The 22087-nt window shown below is 42.2% G+C and overlaps 2 protein-coding genes across 4 annotated transcripts in view; one reads left to right on the top strand and one right to left on the bottom strand.

The window, feature by feature from the left end:
• The window catches only part of B3gat2 (beta-1,3-glucuronyltransferase 2), a 90347-nt gene extending 74152 nt beyond the window's left edge, over nt 1-16195 (top strand). The window contains exons 3-4 of the mRNA XM_055606080.1: nt 15878-16026; nt 16109-16195. Coding sequence (XP_055462055.1) covers nt 15878-16026; nt 16109-16195 — 236 coding nt within the window. The remainder of the gene's footprint in view (nt 1-15877; nt 16027-16108) is intronic.
• Nucleotides 16196-16222: 27 nt separating this feature from the next.
• The window catches only part of Smap1 (small ArfGAP 1), an 82401-nt gene continuing 76536 nt past the window's right edge, over nt 16223-22087 (bottom strand). The window contains exons 9-11 of one of the 3 annotated variants that reach the window (XM_055606051.1): nt 20415-20577; nt 19333-19640; nt 16223-17554 (exon numbers count right to left, since the gene is read on the bottom strand). In XM_055606051.1, the coding sequence (XP_055462026.1) occupies nt 17420-17554; nt 19333-19640; nt 20415-20577 (606 nt within the window). In that variant the 3' untranslated portion in view covers nt 16223-17419. The remainder of the gene's footprint in view (nt 17555-19332; nt 19641-20414; nt 20578-22087) is intronic. The other 2 variants (XM_055606068.1, XM_055606060.1) reach the window with 2 other exon arrangements.

The raw sequence follows: 22087 nt of genomic DNA on the forward strand, positions 1-22087 counted from the left end.
GCCTTTACTTGTGTGTACCTTGTTCTCTCTTCAACCTCTCTGTGTAAAACTCTCCCGGTAAAAACTGCCTCTGAATTCCACAAGCTCAACTGCCACTGATTCAACTCCACTGCACTGCCTCTCAACTTACTGACTCAACCAAAGTGCCTGAACAGAACTGACTAGAACTCAGATATCTGCATGCCTCTGTCTCCTGGGGGCTGGGATTAAAGGCAAGTGCCACCCCTCTTGGACCTAAGCTTTACTTTACCTGAAACGTGCTCTATACCAGGCTGGCCTTGAACTCAGAGATCTGCTTGACTCTGTCTCCTTGGATTAAAGGCCTGGTCTAAGCAGTCCTACTTCTGTAATGGAAGGAAATCATACTGCTGTTAGATTTCTGAGACACTCATACAGGTAATACAGATTGATGGGAGAGATACCCAGAGTTCTGAAGGGAAAATGGACACTAGACATTTGTATCGAGTGAGATTTTACTTTCTCAGAGAAAAATTAGCAAAAGTACAGTGGCCAAAGTCAATTAGAACTAAAAAGAAAAAAAAAAAAAGTAGTAGTAGCTTGTCTTAGGGTTCTATTGCTGTGAAAAGACAGTATGACCACAGCAACTCTTTAAAAGGAAGGCATGTAATGGGGCTGGCTTACCTTTCAGAGGTTTAGTCCATTATCATTGTGGCAGGAAGCATGGTGGCATGCAGGCAGACATGGTGCTAAAGCGATAGCTGAGAGTTCTGTGTCCAGTTGGGCAGGCAGAAGGAAGAGACCATGAACCGCTACGCCTGGCTTGAGCTTCTGAAACCTCAAAGCCCATCACCCAGTGACATACTTCCTCCAGCAAGACCACACCTACTCCAACAGGCCACACCTCCAAGCACCACGCCCCTTCCTGTGTCTATGGGGGCCATTTTCATTCAAACCACTGCCTGGTTAAACCAGGAGTGAACAGTGGGGCCAGTGGCCTTTATCATTATGAATGAATGATATCTATCATGGCTGTAAAGTTTGAAGCACTTGGTTGGGAGCTAATGTTTCCTAAAGACCATGTATTGTAGCTAATAATATAGTAAGGATTTTATAATGCACTACAGTAGATTAAAAGACAAATGTTTTGTATTATTAGAGAAAGGAAAACAAAGTCAAAGTTATATAAGGATAAGTTTTATAATAAGATTAGTTTAACGGAAAAGGGGGAAGGAGGGTGGGACCAGGATGAGAGGAGGTTATTTTTTTTATAAATTAAAAGATTAAAGACAAAACAATGCATAGTCACAATAATTGCGAAAAGGCCGAGTTACTTTAAGGTCAAGAGCAGCAACAAAAACTGCTTATTATTTTTATTATTTTAAATTATGAATATGTCTATATGTCCGTGTATGGCCACGTGCACATGCGTGCAGCTGCCCTCAGGAGGCCAGAGGCATCGGATTCCCCCAGGAGCTGGAGTTACTGGCGATTGTCAGCTGGGTAACACAGGGGCTGGAACCCAAACGTGAGTCCTCTGTGTAAGCAGCACATCTCTTAAGCACCGAGCCATCTCTCCAGCCCCAGGCCTTGTTCTTCTAAAACGGCATGTTTATAAAAGGATCACTGAGGGTTGATGGCCACCAGCCGAGCACCGGGAGGAGTAAGAGACCCCGTCTCAAGGGAAGGTAGAAGGTGGCCGAGCAGGGCACACGACAGTCTCCTGTGGCTTCCATATGCGCAGAGGTGCACACATCTCACCCATCATGTACACACAGTCCATTAAAAAAGGATGGAGAGTGTCTGCCTGTGCTGAAGGCATTGCCTCTGTGGTCCTGGGAGGGAGTCTTCTCTTCTCACAGTAAAGAGAATCATGATGTCAAGAGCGGGGCGGGGAGGTTGTTTTGAGGCTCAGGCAGAAATGGAGGACTGTAGATGTTCTTATTGAGAAATGCCTTGAGGAGGCTTCTGGCATTCGTGTCGACCCTCCTTTGGCTGGAAGTCTTCCTGCTGCGCCAGGTTAAGATAAAGAAGGGTTTGAGCTGTGGTATTTTGCACGCAGTAACTTCGAGACTGTCAGAGACCTCCTTAAAGAGGAGGAGAAAAGCGTCTTCACAGAGCAAAATGCAAGTGGACCTACATGCTTAAGACTGGGTTCAAGGGACAAGGATGGCCCGTGGGAAATGCTGAGGGGGAGCCCTGGACCTGCCTGACAAAGGGTGAGGTCTGTCTGTGTTGCTCCTTTTCCTAGCGAGTGATAACAAGTCTAAGATGGCTTCCAGATCTGTGTGCAAGTCCCGCAGCCAGCTCTTCATCACGGTGTGCGCCATGCCTTTGCTAGACACCCTGGTCCGTGTGCTCCCACCTGGCCACCTGGTGCAGCTGCCACACACCCACTTCCCCCCCCCACCTGCCGGCACCGTGTTGTGTGACCACGGGGCTTTCCCTGAAGCTGATTAGCAGCCAGCAAGTGGCTAGTACCTGCTGCAGAGCAGGAAAAGGTCCTAGGAACAGCGGTGTGCGCTGGGTGTCCTAAAGCCTTGTCTCGCTCGTTACAGTTGCCCAAGCTAGTGTTTGGCCTCGTCTCCCTGCTTCTTCTTCGTGGATGGTGAAGGCTCTGATTGCTTCAAGATCCGCCTCAGATTTCCCTCTCTAGAGACCACCATCACACACCTGTATCTCCTCGTCCTGTGCCCACGGGCCTTTGCACGCACTTCTGTAGCACTGAGGACCTGGCCTTCTTGGTCTTGATTTTCCTACCTGGACTAGGAGCTGCCACAGAGGCAGGGCTGCGTCTCACACAGTATTGCCAGGCAAACAATGCATTTCTTGAGGCTCCTTGTTTGGCACTTGCTCTGGCCAAGGGTAACCTTGAACTCCTGGTCCTCCGGTCTCCATGTCCCGTCCCAAGTGCTGAGGTTAGAGGTGTGTGCCACCATACCTGTGCAGGTTTTCTGGAATGAGTGAGTGGTGACCCAATGAAACTGAAAAGTGAAAGATGGTGTTATTTAGTAAAATCTTGGAAATGAGTTCTTTAGAGCTAGCCTGAGGGTAAGAAAGGCCCTTTTTTCTGGCGATTCTTCAGCTGCAGCGCTACATGCTTTATCTACTCAAGAGCGCAATAACCATCTCCATTTTACAATTGAAGAGAATGAGGCACAGCATACTGACTGCTTCGCCAAGTCACTTCAAGTGGCAGAGGAGAGATTTGAACCCAGGAGCACTGGATTAAAAGTCTTCCCAAAGTGACTATCCTATACCACCCCATTGTACTAAACTAGGTCATTTGGAAACTTCTTGAAGTTTAAAATAAAAAACCAATGAGACTCCCACTGAGCAGTAGAAAATGATACATGTGACAGCTTTGTTACCGAACCCCTCAAGAAACTAGGAGTGGTTTCACTGCTGTTACCCAGGTTCGAACTTAGACAAAAGTTCCTTTTTGTCTTTTTTTTTTTTTCCTGCTCCATTTTTCTGGGTTAGATTAGACCGGTTTAGTGTGACCCATTTAATAATACCATGGAGAAATGTAAATCTCTAATTTCTCTCAACTGAAATGTACAGTTTGTCTTTGCTGACAGTTAAGAATAACAAGAAAGCCCTGAGAGAATGAAACAGTAGCACTGACATGCTCGCCCACTGGGTCTGCCCTTCGCAGGATGGCGCAGGTTCTGCTCCCATTGGTCTCTGAACCAGTGAAGTCCCTTCCCCTCTACACTTCAAAGGCATTCCTGCTCAGAAAACACGGGCGGGCATTTCCAGAATTCAGTTAATCAAGGCTCCTTAATTCATACTGGGCTCTGAGGACCACGCTTCCCATCCACGTTCGTCCTGAGAGTTGCCGTAGAAGGTGGTGTTTTTGATGTCCTCAGACTAGAGGTGGAAATGAGTTGTCTATAAGAAGCACTTCTTGGAAGTACGGCAGTTCCACCTCCCCTTCCCTCAGAGAACAATGACTGCTAAATGCTTTTTGAGGAGTTTTCAGAAACTCGACAGTAATTAAAGGCACAAACTGGGGGACCAGGGGGAGTGCCCTGAAGCAAGCAAAGTCCCACTCAGGATTCTAGAGCAGATAAATGGACCTCCGCAAGCACACTGCGGCTCGCTGTGCCTCTTCATTCCTCTTCAGCAGAAGAAAAGGATTCTAATTTGGATGAGAAATAAATATGCCAGCAGTTCTGTTTGCTCACCAGGCATGTTGGACCAGAAAGGAGCCTTTGTCATGGCCTGTCTTTGTCATGCAGTCGTGTGTGAATGGTTAGGCTTAGAACCATGGAAACATACCAAACATGCAGAGGTTCTTGCTTGCTCAAAACTGTATTAGTTGCTCCCAGAGAGGGTTTCTGCAAAGCAAGACCATCCCTTGTATGTCTCTTCCATGTGTGCCTGCTTGCCATTTGACCTTTGGCCATCATGCCCTTGCCAGCACTGTGTCCTTGAACTCTCCAGCCCCTGTAAACTTCAGTTGTTCATAATTGAAGCCCCAGGCATTTTGTTGTAGCAACAGAGAAGGAACCAAGAAGTAAAGTTAAATGTCAGTACACATTACCAAAGAGATTTTGTGAAATCCATGCCTATAGAAATCATATGACAGATTCCTAAGTAAGTCAAAGAAGAAATCATTTGGAAATGTTTTGAAATGAATGAAAATGTATCTGTAGCATACTAAAACCTATGGGGTGTAGCTAATAGAATGGTTAAAGGTCTTTGAAAGCCTGTACACAAACAAAACAAACCAACACAACAACAAAACAAAAAAAAACTCAAGCCAATACTATATATAACCTTATACCAGCTATGAAGAACATTTGCTGCTCATTCAGAGGACACAAATTTGGCTCCTAGCACCCATGTTGGGTGGTTAAAATCACCTGTAACTCCAGCCTCTGTGACACTTACACACATGTTCATAACACATATAAATAAATATAAATCTTTAACTGCTTATTTTTATATTAACTGCAGTTTATTTACATTGTATCCCAGCTATAGCCCCCTTCCTCTCTGAATCCCACCCTCCCTCCATCATCTCCTCCCTGCCCCTCTCTAAGTCCACTGATAGGGGAGGTCCTCCTCCCATTCCATCTAACCCTAGCTTATCAGGTCTCATCAGGACTGGCTGCAATGTCCTCCTCTGTGGCCTGGCAAGGATGCTTCTCCCTCAGGGGATGTGATCAAAGAGTCAGCCATCAGTTCATGTCAGAGACAGTCCCTGATACCCTTACTAGGGTACCCACTTGGATACTGAGCTGCCATGGGCTGCATCTGAGCAGAGGTTCTAGGTTTATATCCATGCATGGTTCTTGGTTGGAGATACAGTCTCAGAAAAGACCCCTGTGCCCAGATATATTTGGTCCTTGTGGAGCTCCTGTCCTCTCCAGGTCTTACTAACTTCCCCTTCATTCATATGATTCCATGCACTCCGCCCAAGGTTTGGTTATGAGTCTCAGCATCTGTTTTGATACACTGCTAGGTAGAGTCTTTCAGAGGCCCTCTAGGATAGGCTTCTGTCCTGTTTCTTGTTTTCTCCTACTTCCAATGTCCATGCCATTTGTCTTTCTAAGTGAGGATTGATCATCTTAGCCCACGTCCTCTTACTTGTTTAGCTTCTTTAGGTGTACAGATTTTAGTATGTTTATCCTATCTTCTAGGTCTAGTATCCACTTATAAGTGAGTATATACCGTGTGTGTCTTTCTGCTTCTGGGATACATCACTTAGGATGATCTTTTCTAGATCTCACCATTTGCCTGAAAATTTCATGATTTCTTTGTTTTTAATTGCAGAGTAGTATTCCATTGTGTAAATGTACCACAATTTCTGTATCCATTTCTCCATTGAGGGACATCTGGGTTGTTTCCAGGTTCAGGGAGATGCAAATCAAAACGACCCTGAGATTTCACTTTATACCCATCAGAATGAATAAGATCAAAAACTCAAGTGACAACACATGCTGGAGAGGATTTGGAGAAAGGGGAACCCTCCTCCATCGCTGGTGGGAGTGTAAACTTGTACAACCACTTTGGAAATCAATCTGATGCTTTCTCAGACAACTAGGAGTAGTGCTTCCCCAAGATCCAGCTATAGCTCTCCTAGGTATATACCCAAATTTTGCTCAAGTACACAACAAGGACATTTGTTCAGTCATGTTCATAGCAGCTTTATTCATAAATGTAAATATTAAAAGAAAACTCAGCAGACTATGAATGGAAGAAAACTGCCTCTATTTGATGATGTCCATCTATAAAAACTCAGAGTGAATCTTAGTAGTTGAAGCCTCCAAGCTTTTTTCATTGGGCATCAAGGACAAGGCTTATTCATCTGCCATTTGTTTTCAACATTGCTATGAAAGTTGCTAAGGCAGTTAGGGAAGTAAATGAAAAAAAAAAAAAAAAGGATCCAAGTTGGGTGAAGACAGGAAACTGTGTCAGTGATGGACTTTCATGTGAGAAAATCCTGGGGGTTAAAAACAAGTTCACCAGTGCTGTGCAATACAAGAGTAGGAGCACCATCCAGGCATTGGAAGCCACCTTTAATCCCAACCCTTGGAAGGCAGAGGCAGCAGATCTCTGTGAATTTCAAGCCAGCTTGGTTTATATAGCAAGTTCCAGGCTATCAGGGGCTACATAATGAAAGACTATCTCAAATTTTAAAAGTTATAGTAATAAACAGTAACAGTGAACAGTCAGAAAAAATGAGAAAATTTCATTGTTATTCTTTTTTATTAATTTTTATTTTGTTATATTAATCACAAGTTATTTGCTTTGTATCCCAGCCGTAGCCCCCTTCCTCATTCCCTCCTAACCCCACCCTCCCTCCCTCATCTCCTCCCAGCCCCATCCTCCCTTCCTCATCTCCTCCCAGCCCCTTTCAAAGTCCACTGCTAGGTCATTGTTATTCTTAAATTCTTTAATAAAATAGTAAAGTGAAGTATAAGATCTTAGTATAAAACTAAAATCAGTGAAACTAAAAAACTAATGGAAAGGCTTCTAGTTAATGGATCAGAAGACCAAATACAGAGAAGATTATGATATTCTTCACACTAAATCATGGCTGCAGAATCTCTCAAAATTGTGGCTGTGCTTTCTGTAGAAATTGAGAGAGCCATCCAGTTTGTAAGGAAAAGTAAGAGGTTTGGGATGGCTGAAACAATCTGAGGTGAAAAAAGAACAAAGCTAGAGGACTTTACACTTCCTAACCATCAAGTGCAGTTTGTGACATCAGTAATAAAGACACTGTAGGGGCTAGAGAGGGGCTCGGTCCATGAAGTACTTGCTTTGTGAACACAGGGCCTGAGTTCGACCCCCAGTACCATGTAAACACTAAGCATGGTGGTATTCCCTTTGCAACCCCAGGGCTGCAGAGGTAGAGACAGATTAATCTCTGGTACTTGCTGATGAGGCAGTTTAGTGTAAACAAGCAAGTTGCACATCCTCCTAAACTGTAAAAATGGGATGGCAGCTCTGAGGGGCAACACCTGAAAATTGACCTCTAACCTCCACTGTCACATGCACACACATATACCCACACACACACGTACACCTACACACACACACACACACGCACACACCATTCTGGTGTTGGCATGTTAAGTATATAGGTTAATGAAATATAAGGCAACCAAGGGCCTCTGAAAGACTACCCTGCAGGTATCAAAGCAGATGCTAAGACTCTTAGCCAAACTTTGGGCAAAGTGCAGGGAATGTTATGAAAGAAGGGGGAGAGAAAGACCTGGAGGGGACAGGAGCTCCACAAGGAGAGCAACAGAACCAAAAAAATCTTGTCTTTTCTGAGACTGGTATTCCAATCAAGGACCATGCATGGAGATAACCTAGAACCCTTGCACAGATGTAGCCCACTGCAGCTCAGCATCCAAGTAGTAGGTATTCTAGTAAGGGGAATAGGGGCTGTTTCTGACATGAACTCAGTGGCTGGCTCTACTCCTGGTGGGGGAGGTAGCATCAGCCTTACCAGGCCACAGAGGAAGACAATGCAGACAGTCCTGATGAGACCTGATAGATTAGGGCCAGATGGAAGGGGAGGAGGACCTCCCCTATCAGTGGACTGGGGAAGGGGCATGGGAGGAGAAGAGGAAGGAGGGTGGGATTGGGAGGGCATGAGGGAGGGGCTACAGCTGGGATACAAAGTGAATAAATTTTAATACAAAATAAATAAAAACATTTAAAAATAAAAAAATAAAATGGTAACCAAGAAATAAAATAAATTCTTACATTTATAGGTTAAATTATTTTGCTAAAGAGGCAAAAAAAAAATGGCAAAGAAATAGTTCTTTTAAAGATTGGTGCTCAAAGTTTGTAATGATAACCATCTGTGGTGGTTTGAATTAGACTGAATCCCCCATAGGCTCATATATTTGAATGCTCAGCTATCGGGGAATGGCACTATTTGAAAGGATTAGAAGGATTAGGAGTTGTGGCCTTTTTGGTGGAAGTATGTCACTGGAGGTGAGCTGTGAGGTTTCAAAGGCCCAATATTTCTACCCCCTCCCTTTCTCTATCTCTCCCCCTCCTTCTGTATCTCCCTCTTCATCCCTATCCCCCTTCCCCTCCCTCTTCTCTCTCTTTCCCCAACTCCCCATGGATCAGGATGTAGAACTTTCAGCTACTTCTCCAGTACCTTGTCTGCCTGCTTCCCACCATGCTTCCCGACATGATAATGAACTAACTTCTGAAATTAAGCAATCCCATAATTTAATACTTTCTTTCACAAAAAGTTGTTTTGGTCATGGTGTCTCTTCACAGCAACAGAACAATAAGGAACCATTTTAATGGCCATGGGTTGTGTGTTTGTGTTATTTTAGATCTAAAATCATTATTTCTTTTAAGTGGATGGAGAGATATTTTTGAAATTGCTATCAGTAACATTGTCTAGGGGCTGGAGATATGGCTTTGAGGTTAAGAGCACTGACTATTTTTCCAGAAGACCCAGGTTTGATTTCTGGGACCCTCAACCAACCATAACTCCATTTCCAGGGGTTCCAGTGTCATCTTCTGGCCTCTGCAAGCACCAGGCATGAATATGGTGCACAGATATACATGCAGGCAGAACACCTATGCACATGAAATAAATTTTAAAAGATCATGCCCCAGAGTCTAGTACCACGCAGCAGTGATCCAGGTGGCGGCTAGTAACTTGTCATCTGGTCATAAGGCCTTGTGGTCATAAGCCGTGCTGCAGGAAGTGGGAGTAGCTGTGATTTGCAGGACTTGGGAGATTAGTGTCTACGCATGGTGAGGGAAGAGTGTGTGCTAGCAGGTCAGGTACATGGAGGTGAGAGCAAGTGGGTGGCTGTCCAGCAGGAGACACCACTGCTATCGATGCTACTGAGATGGTGAGAGAAAATCTTTGCTTTATGTACTTTGTAGCCAACTGTGGGGCCTTTTTTTTGTTAAAAATAAAAAACAAAAACAAGGGGGGGGGGAGTGTTACTAATTTCAACGCCAAGGATCACTACTGCATTGTTGTATAAAATGGGTAGCTGTCTGTGTCTCATTCCAACCTACCGGAGTTTGATCCTACTTTGCATCCAAAAGTAAAATGTCAGTAATAGTTGTTTGTTCTGTTCTACTTTCTTTTCTTTTTCCTTCCTCCTTTTGCCTCCTCCTCCTGTCTTCTTCATTCCTCTTCTTCTACTCCTTTTTTCTCCTCCTCCTCCTCTTAGAAGCCCCTTATCAAGTTGAGAAAGTTCACCTTCATTATTGGTTTAGTGATAACCACCCCCCTCCATCATGAAAAGGTAGTGGATTTTGTCAAATGAGTATTGACCATCTATCAAGAAAGCTTTTCCTTTTATATTTCCTCGTAGTGAACTATACAGTTGAAATGACAGGTCACAATCTTGTGATCTTGAGATTAACATGTGTGGCCATGGCTTATTGCCCTTTTTAATGCTGGAGTGGACTTGCAGACGCTTGAGGGGGATTTTCTGCCTTTCTTCATGAGCTTTGCTTGCAGCAATCCTTTTGCATAGTTTGGGTAACAGGGCAAGGCTGGCCCTTAAGATAATTTGAGCATTCCTTCCTTTTTATTAAAAAATAAAAATTAGGGGAAAGCTTCTGTTCATCCTTTAAATGTTTGCAAGTATTCACAGCTGAGGCTGTCTTGCCCTAGAAAGCTGTAGTATTGGAAGGTGGATAAAGTGTAACTCTCATTTCTTTGTTAGGCTGTTGTGTTGGTCGCTTGTCTTTCAATTGGCTTATTCTGACCTGATGTGTCCAGGTTAATATATGTTAACCATAGTTAATACTTTTTTGTTTTTCACATTACTAGAACCTGTGCTCTCCATATTGGTGGTATGCGCCTTCTACTTCTCAAGAACTGATGGGTGGATACTTATCAATGTATTCATTACTTTTCTGTTGCTGTGATAAAACCTCCTGACCAGAAACAACTTATAGAAGAAGAGTTTACTCAGTCTTACAATTCCAGAGAAATAAGAGTCCATCGCAGTGGGGAGGTGCAGCAGCAAGCAGCAGGCTTGGGGCCAGGAGTAGGAAGCCAAGAGCTCACACCTTCAAAGTCAGGGAACTTAAAGTAAGTGAGCTGTGTACTCTCTCAAAAGTCTGCTCTAATGACATAATTCCTCCAGCAAGGCCTTGCCTTCCAACCTTCCCAAGGTGTGCAAGCAACTGGGGACCAGGAGTTCAAATTCCTGACCCTATGGGAGCTGTTTCTCATTCAATCCTCCCAGTTTAATTCTTCCAAAGAAGCTCACTTTATTTGGCATTCTCTATTCTTTTCTGTTTCTATTCAATGCTTTCTGCTCTTACATTTACTAGTACATATTAGTACTTGGGTTTTACTTACATTTTGTAGTATATAAAGGTGGGCCCTCATCTTTCTAGTTTGGTGCCTAACATATTTTTGAAAACAAAACTCTTGCCATGCTTGCTGTAATCTATATATAAACTCAGCTTCTGAAGTGGCTAAGGCGAGGAGGCCTCAAGCTAGTCTATTGGGCACCTTGACAACATAGACGTGTATTTTCAAAAATGATTTTTGGAGCTGGGGAGATGGTTCAATGAGTTTAGTGGTTGCTATACAGGCACGCGGGCTTGAGTTTGGGTCCTCAGCATCTCTGCAAACAGCTGGGTTTCGTGGTGCATGCCTACAACTGCAGCGCGGGGGCGATTGGAGACAGGAGGATCTGAGGGGCTTGCTGGCCCACCAGTTTAGCCAGATGGTCAGCTCCAGGTTCAGTGAGATAGCCTGTCCCCAAATAAGGTGGAGAGCGAGAGAAGAAAACACCAAGCATTGACCTCTGGCCTCTACACCATGCACACACAGATGTACCTCACACATCTGCACACATACGCCTAACCCCAAAATCATTTTCCAAGTGCTACATTAGACTCAAACTTTCATGTCTTGCTTTCACTTGCAATCAGCTAACCACTTTCCCACCTTCCTTGATTCAAAACTCTTGTTATTAAACCTTTAAAATTCTACCACACACCACATCCAGGCAGCATATTGGCTGTAATTTGGTTTTAGGATTTTGGGAATTGGTTTATGACTGCCACTATGATTTGTTTAGAATATTCCAATTATGTTTGAACACTGTGTAAGGTGCTGTTATGGTTGGAGCGATCTTCGTTTGTTATGTTGGCTGACAGGGTTGGTCAGGCTTTCTAGATCTTCACTGAATGAAGGCTGGAAATTTTTGCTCATCATTTCTTCATACATTTTTAGGTCTTCCTCACACTTTTCATTCTGATTCTCTAACACTTATTTTTATTTTGGCTTAGTAGTTTCACTGTTACCTGTTCATCTTTGCTGATGTTTTATTCTTTGATGTCTCGGGTATTAATCCTACCCGGGACACTTTCCATCTCCCTGTAGTCTTATCATTGAGAGGACTGTGTCTTTTTATTATCTCTGAGCAGCTCATGCTTCTTCAGCCTTCTTGAATATGAAACATTCATATCTGTCACGTTCTCTAATTCTATCTATATCACTTCTGGATTTGTTTCTCTTTGTTATTTTCCTGCTTCTGTGTACAACCAGGCAGTTTTGGTTCTGTGACATTCTGAATTTTAAATCTTTGGGTTATGATTGATAAGCATGTGTATGTATAGATAATATAAAAACACAGACATATATTTATAAGTAAATATTTTTGAGATTTGTGCTGGGACATAACCAAGTTATTTGAAGGCACTTTTTTTTCTGTTTTTTTTTTTTTTTTTTTTTTTTTTTTTTTTTTTTTTTTTTTTTTTTGTTGTTGTTGTTGTTTGAGACAAGGTTTCTCTATGTAATCTTGGCTGTCCCAGACTTGCTTTGTAGGCCATGCTGGCCGCCTCCTCACAGCGATCTGCCTGCCTCTGCCTCCCTGAGTGCTGAGATTACAGGCGTGCACCACCTCACCCGCCGCTTTTATCTTTTCAAGGTTTGTTTTTAAGTTTAGGTAGGAGCATCTGAGCTTTCAGAGCTAATCTGATCCCACACTATTCAGTCATCTTCCATGGTACATGCAGGAGCTGCAGCTACTACTGGGCTGCTGTGCTCTTGCTGAGGAGACCAAAAACTCCCAGGCAGAGTGAGTGACGGGGTAACTGATTCATCCTCTCCTTTCTAGTTCTCAGCTTGGCATGGGTACTTCTGCAGGCATCAGCTGCTCATACTGAAGGCTTGAGAACCTCTACCCAGCAGCAGAGCTTTATGCTCTGCAGTGTTGTTTTTGTTTTGTTTTGTTTTGCTATGGCTTCCTCACACTCTCAGTTGTCAACTGAAGGAGACTGTAGAGTCTGAGGGTTCCTTGCCTGTGGAGAGGCCTCTTCAGAGAAGAACTGGCAGTTTTAGGGCTGCCATTTCTCTGTTCGTGGAGAGGCCTATCGTAAGTGTTTCATTCCCAGGGACAAACATTTTGTTGTTACTTAATCTTATGGCCTCTGTATTTTTAGAGTATTTTGCCTGCATGTATGGACACACACTCATGTGCATGCCTGGTGCCCACAGAAGTCAGAGGGTGTCAGAGGCCTTGGCACTGGATTTACAGATGATTGTGAGATATGACACAAGTGTTATCAACTGAACTGGGGGCTCTCTGGAAGAGCAGCAAATGCTCTTAACCAACTAGCCATCTCTTCTATTCCCCTGTGGTTTTATCTTGTCCAGAAGTTGAATGGCTTGTTGGACTTAAAAGTGTTCCACATTGTTTCCAGCGGGCATTCAGTAAGCATGTAATATAACTGAGGCGAGCCCAGTTCCTCTGCCTGGAGGTGGGGGTATTCTCCCTCCCTTCATTTAAGGAAGCCCTGCTCCTCAGTGAATAGTCACTTTTCACTGGCATAGTACATGTTCCTGTAACTAACCCAGACAGAAAACCCATTCCTATGGTTTTTGTCAGGATCCTAATACCTCAAAAGACAACAGACATAACTGTAAATCCAAACCAGCCACTGAGGATGTAATGCTCGAGGCACAATTACTGGCAACTGAAGAAAACTCAAGACACGCACAGTAGATTGGAAATCAATGGTCAGATTCTGCCTGCTTTCAAGAGATACTTGAGCTCTTCCTGGTATCTCATCAGGCCACAGGTTTCTCCTGAAGCAACCCAATTTGGCCTGATTTCCATATGATGCCTGCATGCTGCCTGTGACCTGCTTCCTGAGCAAAGAATGGGCAGGACCAGCTGAAGCTTGTGCATGAGAAACAGCTGGACTATATTCTCTCTCCCCTTGGCCCCACTTTTTAGAAACTAGGTTGCTTTCCTCCTAGAACGAGACCCTCCCTCAGCGTTCTGTAGGGCACTGCTGTTTAGGAGTCTATCATTCTACAGTGAGGGCCAGAGGGAGCCACCCAACAAAAACAATGGTAGCTTCAGGCCTGGCTGTGGTGGCCTGTGCTTCATATCACCATGTAGCTCTAAATTATTATATTTCTGAACCAGTGAAATGGAGAAAATACTCATCTAATCTGAATCTTTCAGTGGCTGCAGATGATGAGTTTAACATCTGAGGGGATAATGAAGGAAATCAGTTCTGAATGGTTTTATATTTTCAGAATTACCTCTGCATAATTTGGATCATTGTGTGTGCATATGAAAATAGGGATATAAAAAAGTGCCTTGAAGTCATGTAAAAACTATTCCAAAAGCTCCAGTGTGATTGAGAAGGGTAGACTTGCATTTACAAAAAGCATGAAGCACATGAAAGAAAGAAATCGTTAACATTAATCTGATCTGATCTTAATGAGAAAAGGCACTTTATTAACTTCAAGCTTTGCTTGTGAAGTCTTGTGCTGACCTAGCTGTGCTTGATGAACACTTCAAATCTGTTATCAAAGTCATGTGACACAGGTGTGGGCTAGCTGTGACCCCAGAACTTTCACTAGCCCTTCCCCTTTCTACCAGGATTCTTGCAGCTATGAATGATGGCTGGTACTGCTCACTCCTCTTGGTACTGTTTACATAGTGGCATTTTTATTTACATATCGCAGTGCTCTGCTGTCAGTAAAATCTTTCCATATATTACCCTACCCCAAGGTTGTGCTTTCATACTTCTCTGTAGACTAAGAAATGAGGGCATAGCTGGGAGTGGTGATGCACACCTGTTATCCCAGCACTCTGGGGGACAGAGGCAGGTAGATCTCTGTAAGTTCGAGACTAGCATGGTCTACAAAGCAAGTCCAGGATAGCCAAGGCTACACAGAGAAAACCTGTCTTGAAAAAACAAACAAACAAACAAAAAAGAAAAAAAAAGAAATGGGACATTATAGAGTTTAAAAAGGTGAAGTGACTTGGCCAGCATCCCAAATATAAGGGCCTAGTCAAAAACAAAAGGTTAGTCACTTTAAATCTAGTGTTGCTCACTAGAATGCACGGTGTTCTTCCACACAGCATTGGTGGAGGACACTAGTCTCAAGGCCATTTTATGAGTTATGTTGTTGGATTTTGCTTTACTCCACAATTCCCAGACCACATTCTGTTTGTGTACAGTTAAGCATTAGCTTTTTCCAAGAGGCAGCAGGGTCTAGGGCACATGACCGAGCATCTGGAGGTGTTGGGAATGATGATGTTGTCTTCTCACAGCTCTTCTGTTACTGTTGTCTGTGACATTTCTCCAAAAAGCAGAATAGATCTATTGCTAATGGAAGAGGGGACACAAATTCCTACAGAGAAGTTCCTAGGTCTTGGCTCAACCCATCAGCAACTGGAGGACCTGAGTTTAGTATTACCTTATCAGCAGCAAAGGTTCAGGCTTCAGATTTCTAAAAACAGTCACATGCGGAGTGCATTAAAGCAAAGTAAAGAGTGACAATTCTGTCACATAACCAAGTCACTGCTTAGTCTTTGCAGTGCTCAAGGATGGACTCAGGGTCTCACACATGCAAGGCAAGAGCTCTACCACTCAGCTGTATCCTTTCTGATACAAAAACACTCAAATTTATCAAATGACTCGATATTGTCTGTACTGATTTCTAAGCTCCCTTCATGCTTAAGGGGTGGAACTGATGATTATCAATGAGATAAGGCTTGTCTTCCCCATGATCAGCGGTACCTCTACCACCAATCTTCTCTATGTCAAGTGGTTTGGAACAGTGCTGACCTTGATAATGATGTCAGAAGCAGTCAGGAAGGCTGGGCCAGGACTCCAACAGAAGGACAGTAACACTGCAATACTGTAGAGGATTAAATGTAGAGCTCTGGTGACCTCTCTGAGGCAGCTTCTGAAGTTTTATTACCAACAGACTTACTTCATATTTTGAGGTAGATGTCCTCAGAGTATACAAAATCCCGGACTAATTTTCCTTAGAGACTGTATGCAATGCTCCTATTCAAGTTTGAATACCAAGATCTAACCACATAGTAGGTATCTATACTTCTTGATGGGATCACAATTACAAAGGGAAAAAGCACACCAATAATTTAGTCTTTTTTCTTTACTTCATACAAAGGATTTGCTGTGAGTCTACAAGTCATCTTGTCCAATCCAAAAGCTGTATTTAAGCGCCGTGGATCCCAGCCAGGGATGCAAGAATCTGACTTTCTAAAGCAGATAACAACAGTTGAAGAACTGGAGCCAAAGGCTAGTAACTGCACCAAGGTACTTATTCATCTCCCTCACGCTGCTGCTGGAGCTTGAGTGTTGACAATGCGGCTGCTTAAATGATCCTTTTCCTCCGTAGGTTCTCGTGTGGCACACTCGGACAGAAAAGGTTAATCTAGCCAATGAGCCAAAGTACCACCTGGACACAGTGAACATTGAGGTATAGACACCAAGACCAGCAGGTGCAGAGGAGGAAGTCTAGAGTTTAGGCGGCTGCTCATTCAGGTACTATTCCTTTTTTCTTCAGCCTCACCTGTCAGCCAATGGACATCTGTTTGTAAACAGCTAACTGGATGTGACAAAACGTGTTGTCTTCATTTGTTCTGCATGTTTTAGCTAACCCTTAACTGGGAAGACTTTTGTACCCTGAAGCAAACAACACTGAAAAAGAACATCTGAGTATCTCATGTACTGCTCCCTCCCTCACATCAAGCCATCCCATAACTGAAATAGGTTTTATAGAATGTGATGGAATATTCTGTCAACTAAATATTCACAATTCTTGGCTGTGCAACATGAAATTATTTGGAAAGCTGGTGGTAGTGTACACTGTAGGAAATAAAACCCACAAATAAAAAAAAAAAGTGTGTGGATTCATCTGTTTAATATAGGGAAATAACATTTTGTCAATACTAGGCACCATAAAATGTAAACACAATTACTGTCATAAACCTGGATATACCTTCAAGGATTAAAAGTGGCTTTTAGTTACCCTGTGTGCATATAGTGCAGAAAAAGGTCTTCATATTAGCACTATGTATATGAGAAGAGGTCCAAATTATAAGAGGCAGCAAACATTTGAATTCTTGAAACATTCATTAAATTGTTTACAGTAACATCCAGGTTTATCTTCCTTTCACTAACCACAGTCCCTGTTAAGCACATCATAACAACAGCACAGTGAAGTGAGTGATGAATAAAAGAATTTGATACACTAGAAAACAGTGCTCAGTGATACATTTACATTCTATTTATATGATTAAACATTTGATCATACAGTACCTTCCTACAGGATTACTGGCTAATTTGGGGGTCGGGTTTATACTGTTAGAGGTATTACTAACATGATAACTACTTCCCTTATGTGCAAACATTAGAGCTATAATTTTGAGAATAAAACCGATTATGCAAGTTAACTGAGCAGCCTCTCAATGTGGCTTATGACATTATGGGAAATAAGAGCAAAGCTGCCCTCCACAGAAGATGGTTTCTCAGCCTGCTTTCACATCAAATTTAATCAGCACAGACCAACACGGTCAATCAGGTAATTCTTAATGTGAACAAATGGGGGAAAAGAAAAAAAATATGTATGTACAGGAATAAATGGGAACTAGATGCCTTTGTATCGAGGAATGTTGGGTGTCGGTTCTGGATGAACTGTTGCAGCTTCTCACTTCCACAGCTGTGTGCTCAGAGTCTGCCCCGAGGAGCTTCCAGACCACCCTGCTGTTGTGCTGGGGGGCTGGCCAAAACCTGCGGCAGGGTTTGCACCACTGAGGCTCATGCCAGCCATTTGCTGATTCATCTGTGAAACACACGAAAGGCTTAGTTTACGAGGATTATTCACTTTTCCTTCTTGATTCTTTAGCTACAGTCAGACATTTCATCATTGATGTGAAAATTAGTCAAAGCACAGCAGACCACAGAGAAGCATCTCTATTGATATCAAACTGATACTTTGTTCCTCTCTTTTCCCCTGGGGCTTAGCACTGCTAATAAAGTAATCTTTATCCCAAAGACTAACCACAACTGAAGAAAATATCAAAGTAATCATTCAATTTCTGAGTATAGGAGTCCATCACTCTCTCAACCATAGTAGGGTATTTCTTCTGGGACTCCCAAGGACTGAAAGAGCTTAAAAGTAAAACATCCTAAATTACCCTAACATTTACAAAATACCTGTGATTCTCTATTTGTATCTTCAATGGCTTCCAAATACTTTCTAAACATTAAAAAGGTCATATAGCATGGGTTTGGGGCTGTAACAACATAAACAGTTAAAATTAAACTTCACTATACGCTATAAAATAACAGAATTTCATGTACTTTTCTTCCAGGCTAGAGTCCAACATATTTATCAGCCTCTTAGTCCAGAGTTCTTTCCCTCCCAAGGCTGGTCACAGAGCAGCAGAGGCAGGATTTACCATAACAGAGTTCCAAGTCTATGCTCAGCATTAACTGTGTCATTTCACAGGTTTTTTGCTTTTTGAAAATCCAAGACACAATAACCACCTCAGTGCTCAAACGTGCCTATAGGCAGGTCACTTCTTCCCTTCTGCTCACAAATATTCTCCTGGCCTTGCTGACAGGGATGCTCTCCTCACTGGCTCACCTGTAATTTAAACCAAGCCGAGTGAGCCTCAGTATCCTGGCCACAGAAAACTGTTACTAACATCTGGCACTTAAATTTTTTGAGGTTTCCAGTGCTTAAACATTGTGCTACATGTATTTCTATAAACCGTAACTGTAAGGGAAAAAGAGCTCATGATCACTTGTAAGATATATGGTGATCTTGTAATGTTAGTTAGAAGTCAATATTCTGAAGGCAAACTACTGGCCGTAGTGGTCTTGGTTCCTATAAGCTGCTCTGTGGACCATGAACACTAGGCCAGAGCCCCTCTCTCTGCTACAGCAAAGTCAGATAGCACTTACTTACTAAGAAATGTTACTCCTTCCTTTAACCTGACCCAGACAGACATGAAGTTTATCAGTGAAAACCTGAGGTAAGCAGGGTTTCTATTCATATTATAGAGATTCTTGAGCCAATGGATGTTGCGCATAAGTAAACAGCAGTAACCACAGACAGAGGCAGCCTTGATTCTTCATAAAACTCTGCTTTGAGAATATGAAGTTGCATTTCTTATTGTTAAGCTTGGATTTTATTTTTGTTGTTAACTCTTATCAATGAAGGAAGCATGTTCTAAGTGGACTATTAGAAGACCCCACCCAAGAGTAAAGCATGGCACTAAGCCTTACAGGTGGGCAGCTGAGGTGTCACTTATATGCTGCCCATGATAACATCTAGCCAGTACAGGCATGTTCCCCATCACAACTATGTTACACTCTGCAATGGTAAAAGGAACATCGTAACATTTACTCACAGAATACTCTTAAAAATAAGAACAGGAACAAGTCATTTATCTAGCTGATAAAACCTCATGACATCTGTAAACACTTGGATCTGATCTAACTTATCCCTATTCAGTTCTGCTCCATCACCGGATTTTAAAGCAAATAAAACTACCGAGAATATAAACATGGTTTCTTGAATTTTTAACATGGTAGAAAGTACATGAGTCCTACCTGTGAGAGGTTCCACTGAGGCTGCTGAGGTTGTGGCAGGCCGAACTTACTCTGTGGTGCACCCATTTGTCCCACCATTCCTCCCTGAGGGCCAACAACATTCTGAGGAAGTGGCATCACTCCAGTCTGTGTGTTTCCCATAAACCCGTTGGGCATGGGCATGCCCACCATCATGCTTGTATTCTGTCCCATCATATTTCCCATAAGGCCAGGAGCCGCAGGCACCGGTACACCCATGGATGGAAAACCTTGAAATGCAGTCGCTGCTTGTGAGGTAAATGGTATATTTGTCGGTCCCATAAACACACCTGTATTTTAAGAACCATGAAAAAAAAGAAAAGAAAAACAGATCAAGAAGAGGCTCTTGTATATGGCTGCACTCCTCTCCAGATACAGAAAAAGGCAACTTCCTGACCCTCCAATGAGACAGCTCAAAACAACCTACACTCAACCTTCAGAGCCTGCTATTTCCAGACTTCGGACAGATGTACGGTCGGTCTACTGCAAACATGCGCAGTCTGAGAGTTCGTGCTGCCCCTGCTGACTTGCACCACTGCTCTCCCAAGAGCCAAACCAGGCAGGGAGAAAAGTGGTTATTTGCTTTAACAAGGAAGTAGGTGGGTGGCCACTCACTTTCAGTCTAGATATGAAATGAGCTTATTTTGGAGGAAAAAGTCCAACAGATTAAAACTGAATGAATCATATATTTCCACTAAATGAAAGGTATTTCCAAGTTTTGCATAATTATGTATGTATGTATAGTTTTGACTGTTTATTTGTTTACTTGCAGAGGAAATGGAGTGTATACAAAGTCAAACTTCATGTAAATCAAATTCAAGCAATTCCTGAAAGATAATTCCTGTCCTATTAACTTGGAGAACAATATTAAGTGATATGTGAACAACTTGTTAAGTCTCAATTGAATAAAGTCCTGTGAATCCCATACTCTTTCATCCTAATGCTTCATTCATTTTAGTTATGTAAACTGCAAGAGAAACATCCACTGCTACCAAAGGAAAATGTAATTGGTATTAGTGTAACACTATTGTCATTCTTTGGAACCAGAGCTCAACATCAATTACCAGCAGTGCTTTGCTGTGCTCCTGTACCATACAGAGATAAGATGGAGTCTTTGGAGAGTTGTTTCTTTGCTACTTCTTCTGACTTTGTAGTTTGCTCAAACAGATCCAGATCCCCGGATGTTACGGTAGACATGGTAGCAGCTGCTGGTACAGAGGCTGTCCCCTAGGCAAAACACCAAAATAAACAGTTTTTACATAGCACAACTTATCTGTTACCAACATTCACATAAAATTATGAAATTGGGAGTAAATTATAAGAGGAAAAATGGTGACATGTATGAAGATCATTTTTGAACCTAGAGAAGAGCACCTAGAATGAAGGTGCAAAGTTTCGTACTGTGACCTGTTAGTGTAAACCAAGGAGACTGAAGCTCTTCCAGAGCTGCATTCAATAGCAAGGACAAGGCAGTTTTTACTCCTTACATCTTGAACACAATGGGTGTGGCATCAAGCAGGTACAGTCTAAATAATGCTACCACTTCTCTCAAAATCTAGTGTCACTTGGAATAAAGACTCTTACAACTTGGAGAAGCAAAAGGTTCTGTAATGGTGGATTAAAAGCTTTCACATATTCAAAAGCTACACCATCAAACATTTATAAATCTATTCTAGGTCTAATTTTAACACTACTAGAATACTTCTAATCCAAAACTGAAGTACAAAAAGCTTTTGGCTACCTATATTCAGCCATATCCTGCACGCTGTTCACAGGCAAAACAATACAAGTAATTTAGATATTTAATACAAAACAAGTTTCCATTAATCTACTGAATCTTACACAAAGAAAGCATTACATAATCGCAACTGACAATCTTGCTTAATCATTTGTTTTAAATATGAAAAGAGATGAAGACAGTACATGTTGGCTCAAGTCCTTCTGAAACTACAGATTGACATGGGTAGTATGTGGAAGTTAAATTCACGTATTTACTGTCCTGGATAGAACAGTAAAGTACTGTCAAAACATTTTATTCTAAAAAAAAAAAAAAGAAAAAGAAAAATTATTCAAACTTACTTAAGCAGAACTATATTTTGAATCTATTATGACTAACAGATCAAGACTTTGCAAAAACTCCAAAATGTGTAAATTAGACACGACAAAATGTAATAGTGTCTTTTAATCTGACTATATCTTGGTTACCAATGAAGAAATATAGGACCACAGAGGCCAACAGAATACCATAGGGTGGCCTTACATTTATATGTCATCTGACTTCTGTCCTATGAAATAAGGACAGGCTTTGTAACCATGAGGTCTTTGTACAAGAAAGGGTTAACTACTCAGTTATTAAACTAATATTGATAACAAAATGGCATCACTATGTGATCCTTTCATCACATCACTTCTGTGCAACCCAGAAACTTACTCAACATCTTGGGTTCCATTCTTGATGAATGACACTTAATCATTTTCCGAAATGGTTGGGAAAATACTAATTCTGCTCTCAAAGTAGAACAGTCTGCCGAATGTTCTCATGATCTAAATATCATGTAAGAAAGTTTGAACATCCACCTCAATATAGACACTGGCTAAATAGTCTAAGTAGCATATCTAGCAAGCACCTGAAGTCAGCTTATCTACTGGTGTTCTGTTTGCTATCATTTCACTACCAGGGTAAAGGTAAGCCTGTTTTCCTGCTCTTTTATAATGTGGGCTTTCTGGCCTTTTGGGA

The sequence above is a fragment of the Psammomys obesus genome, unplaced genomic scaffold (genome assembly GCF_907164565.1).
Source record: "Psammomys obesus unplaced genomic scaffold, mPsaObe1.curated_primary_1811, whole genome shotgun sequence".
NCBI classification, from domain to species: Eukaryota; Metazoa; Chordata; class Mammalia; order Rodentia; family Muridae; genus Psammomys; species Psammomys obesus.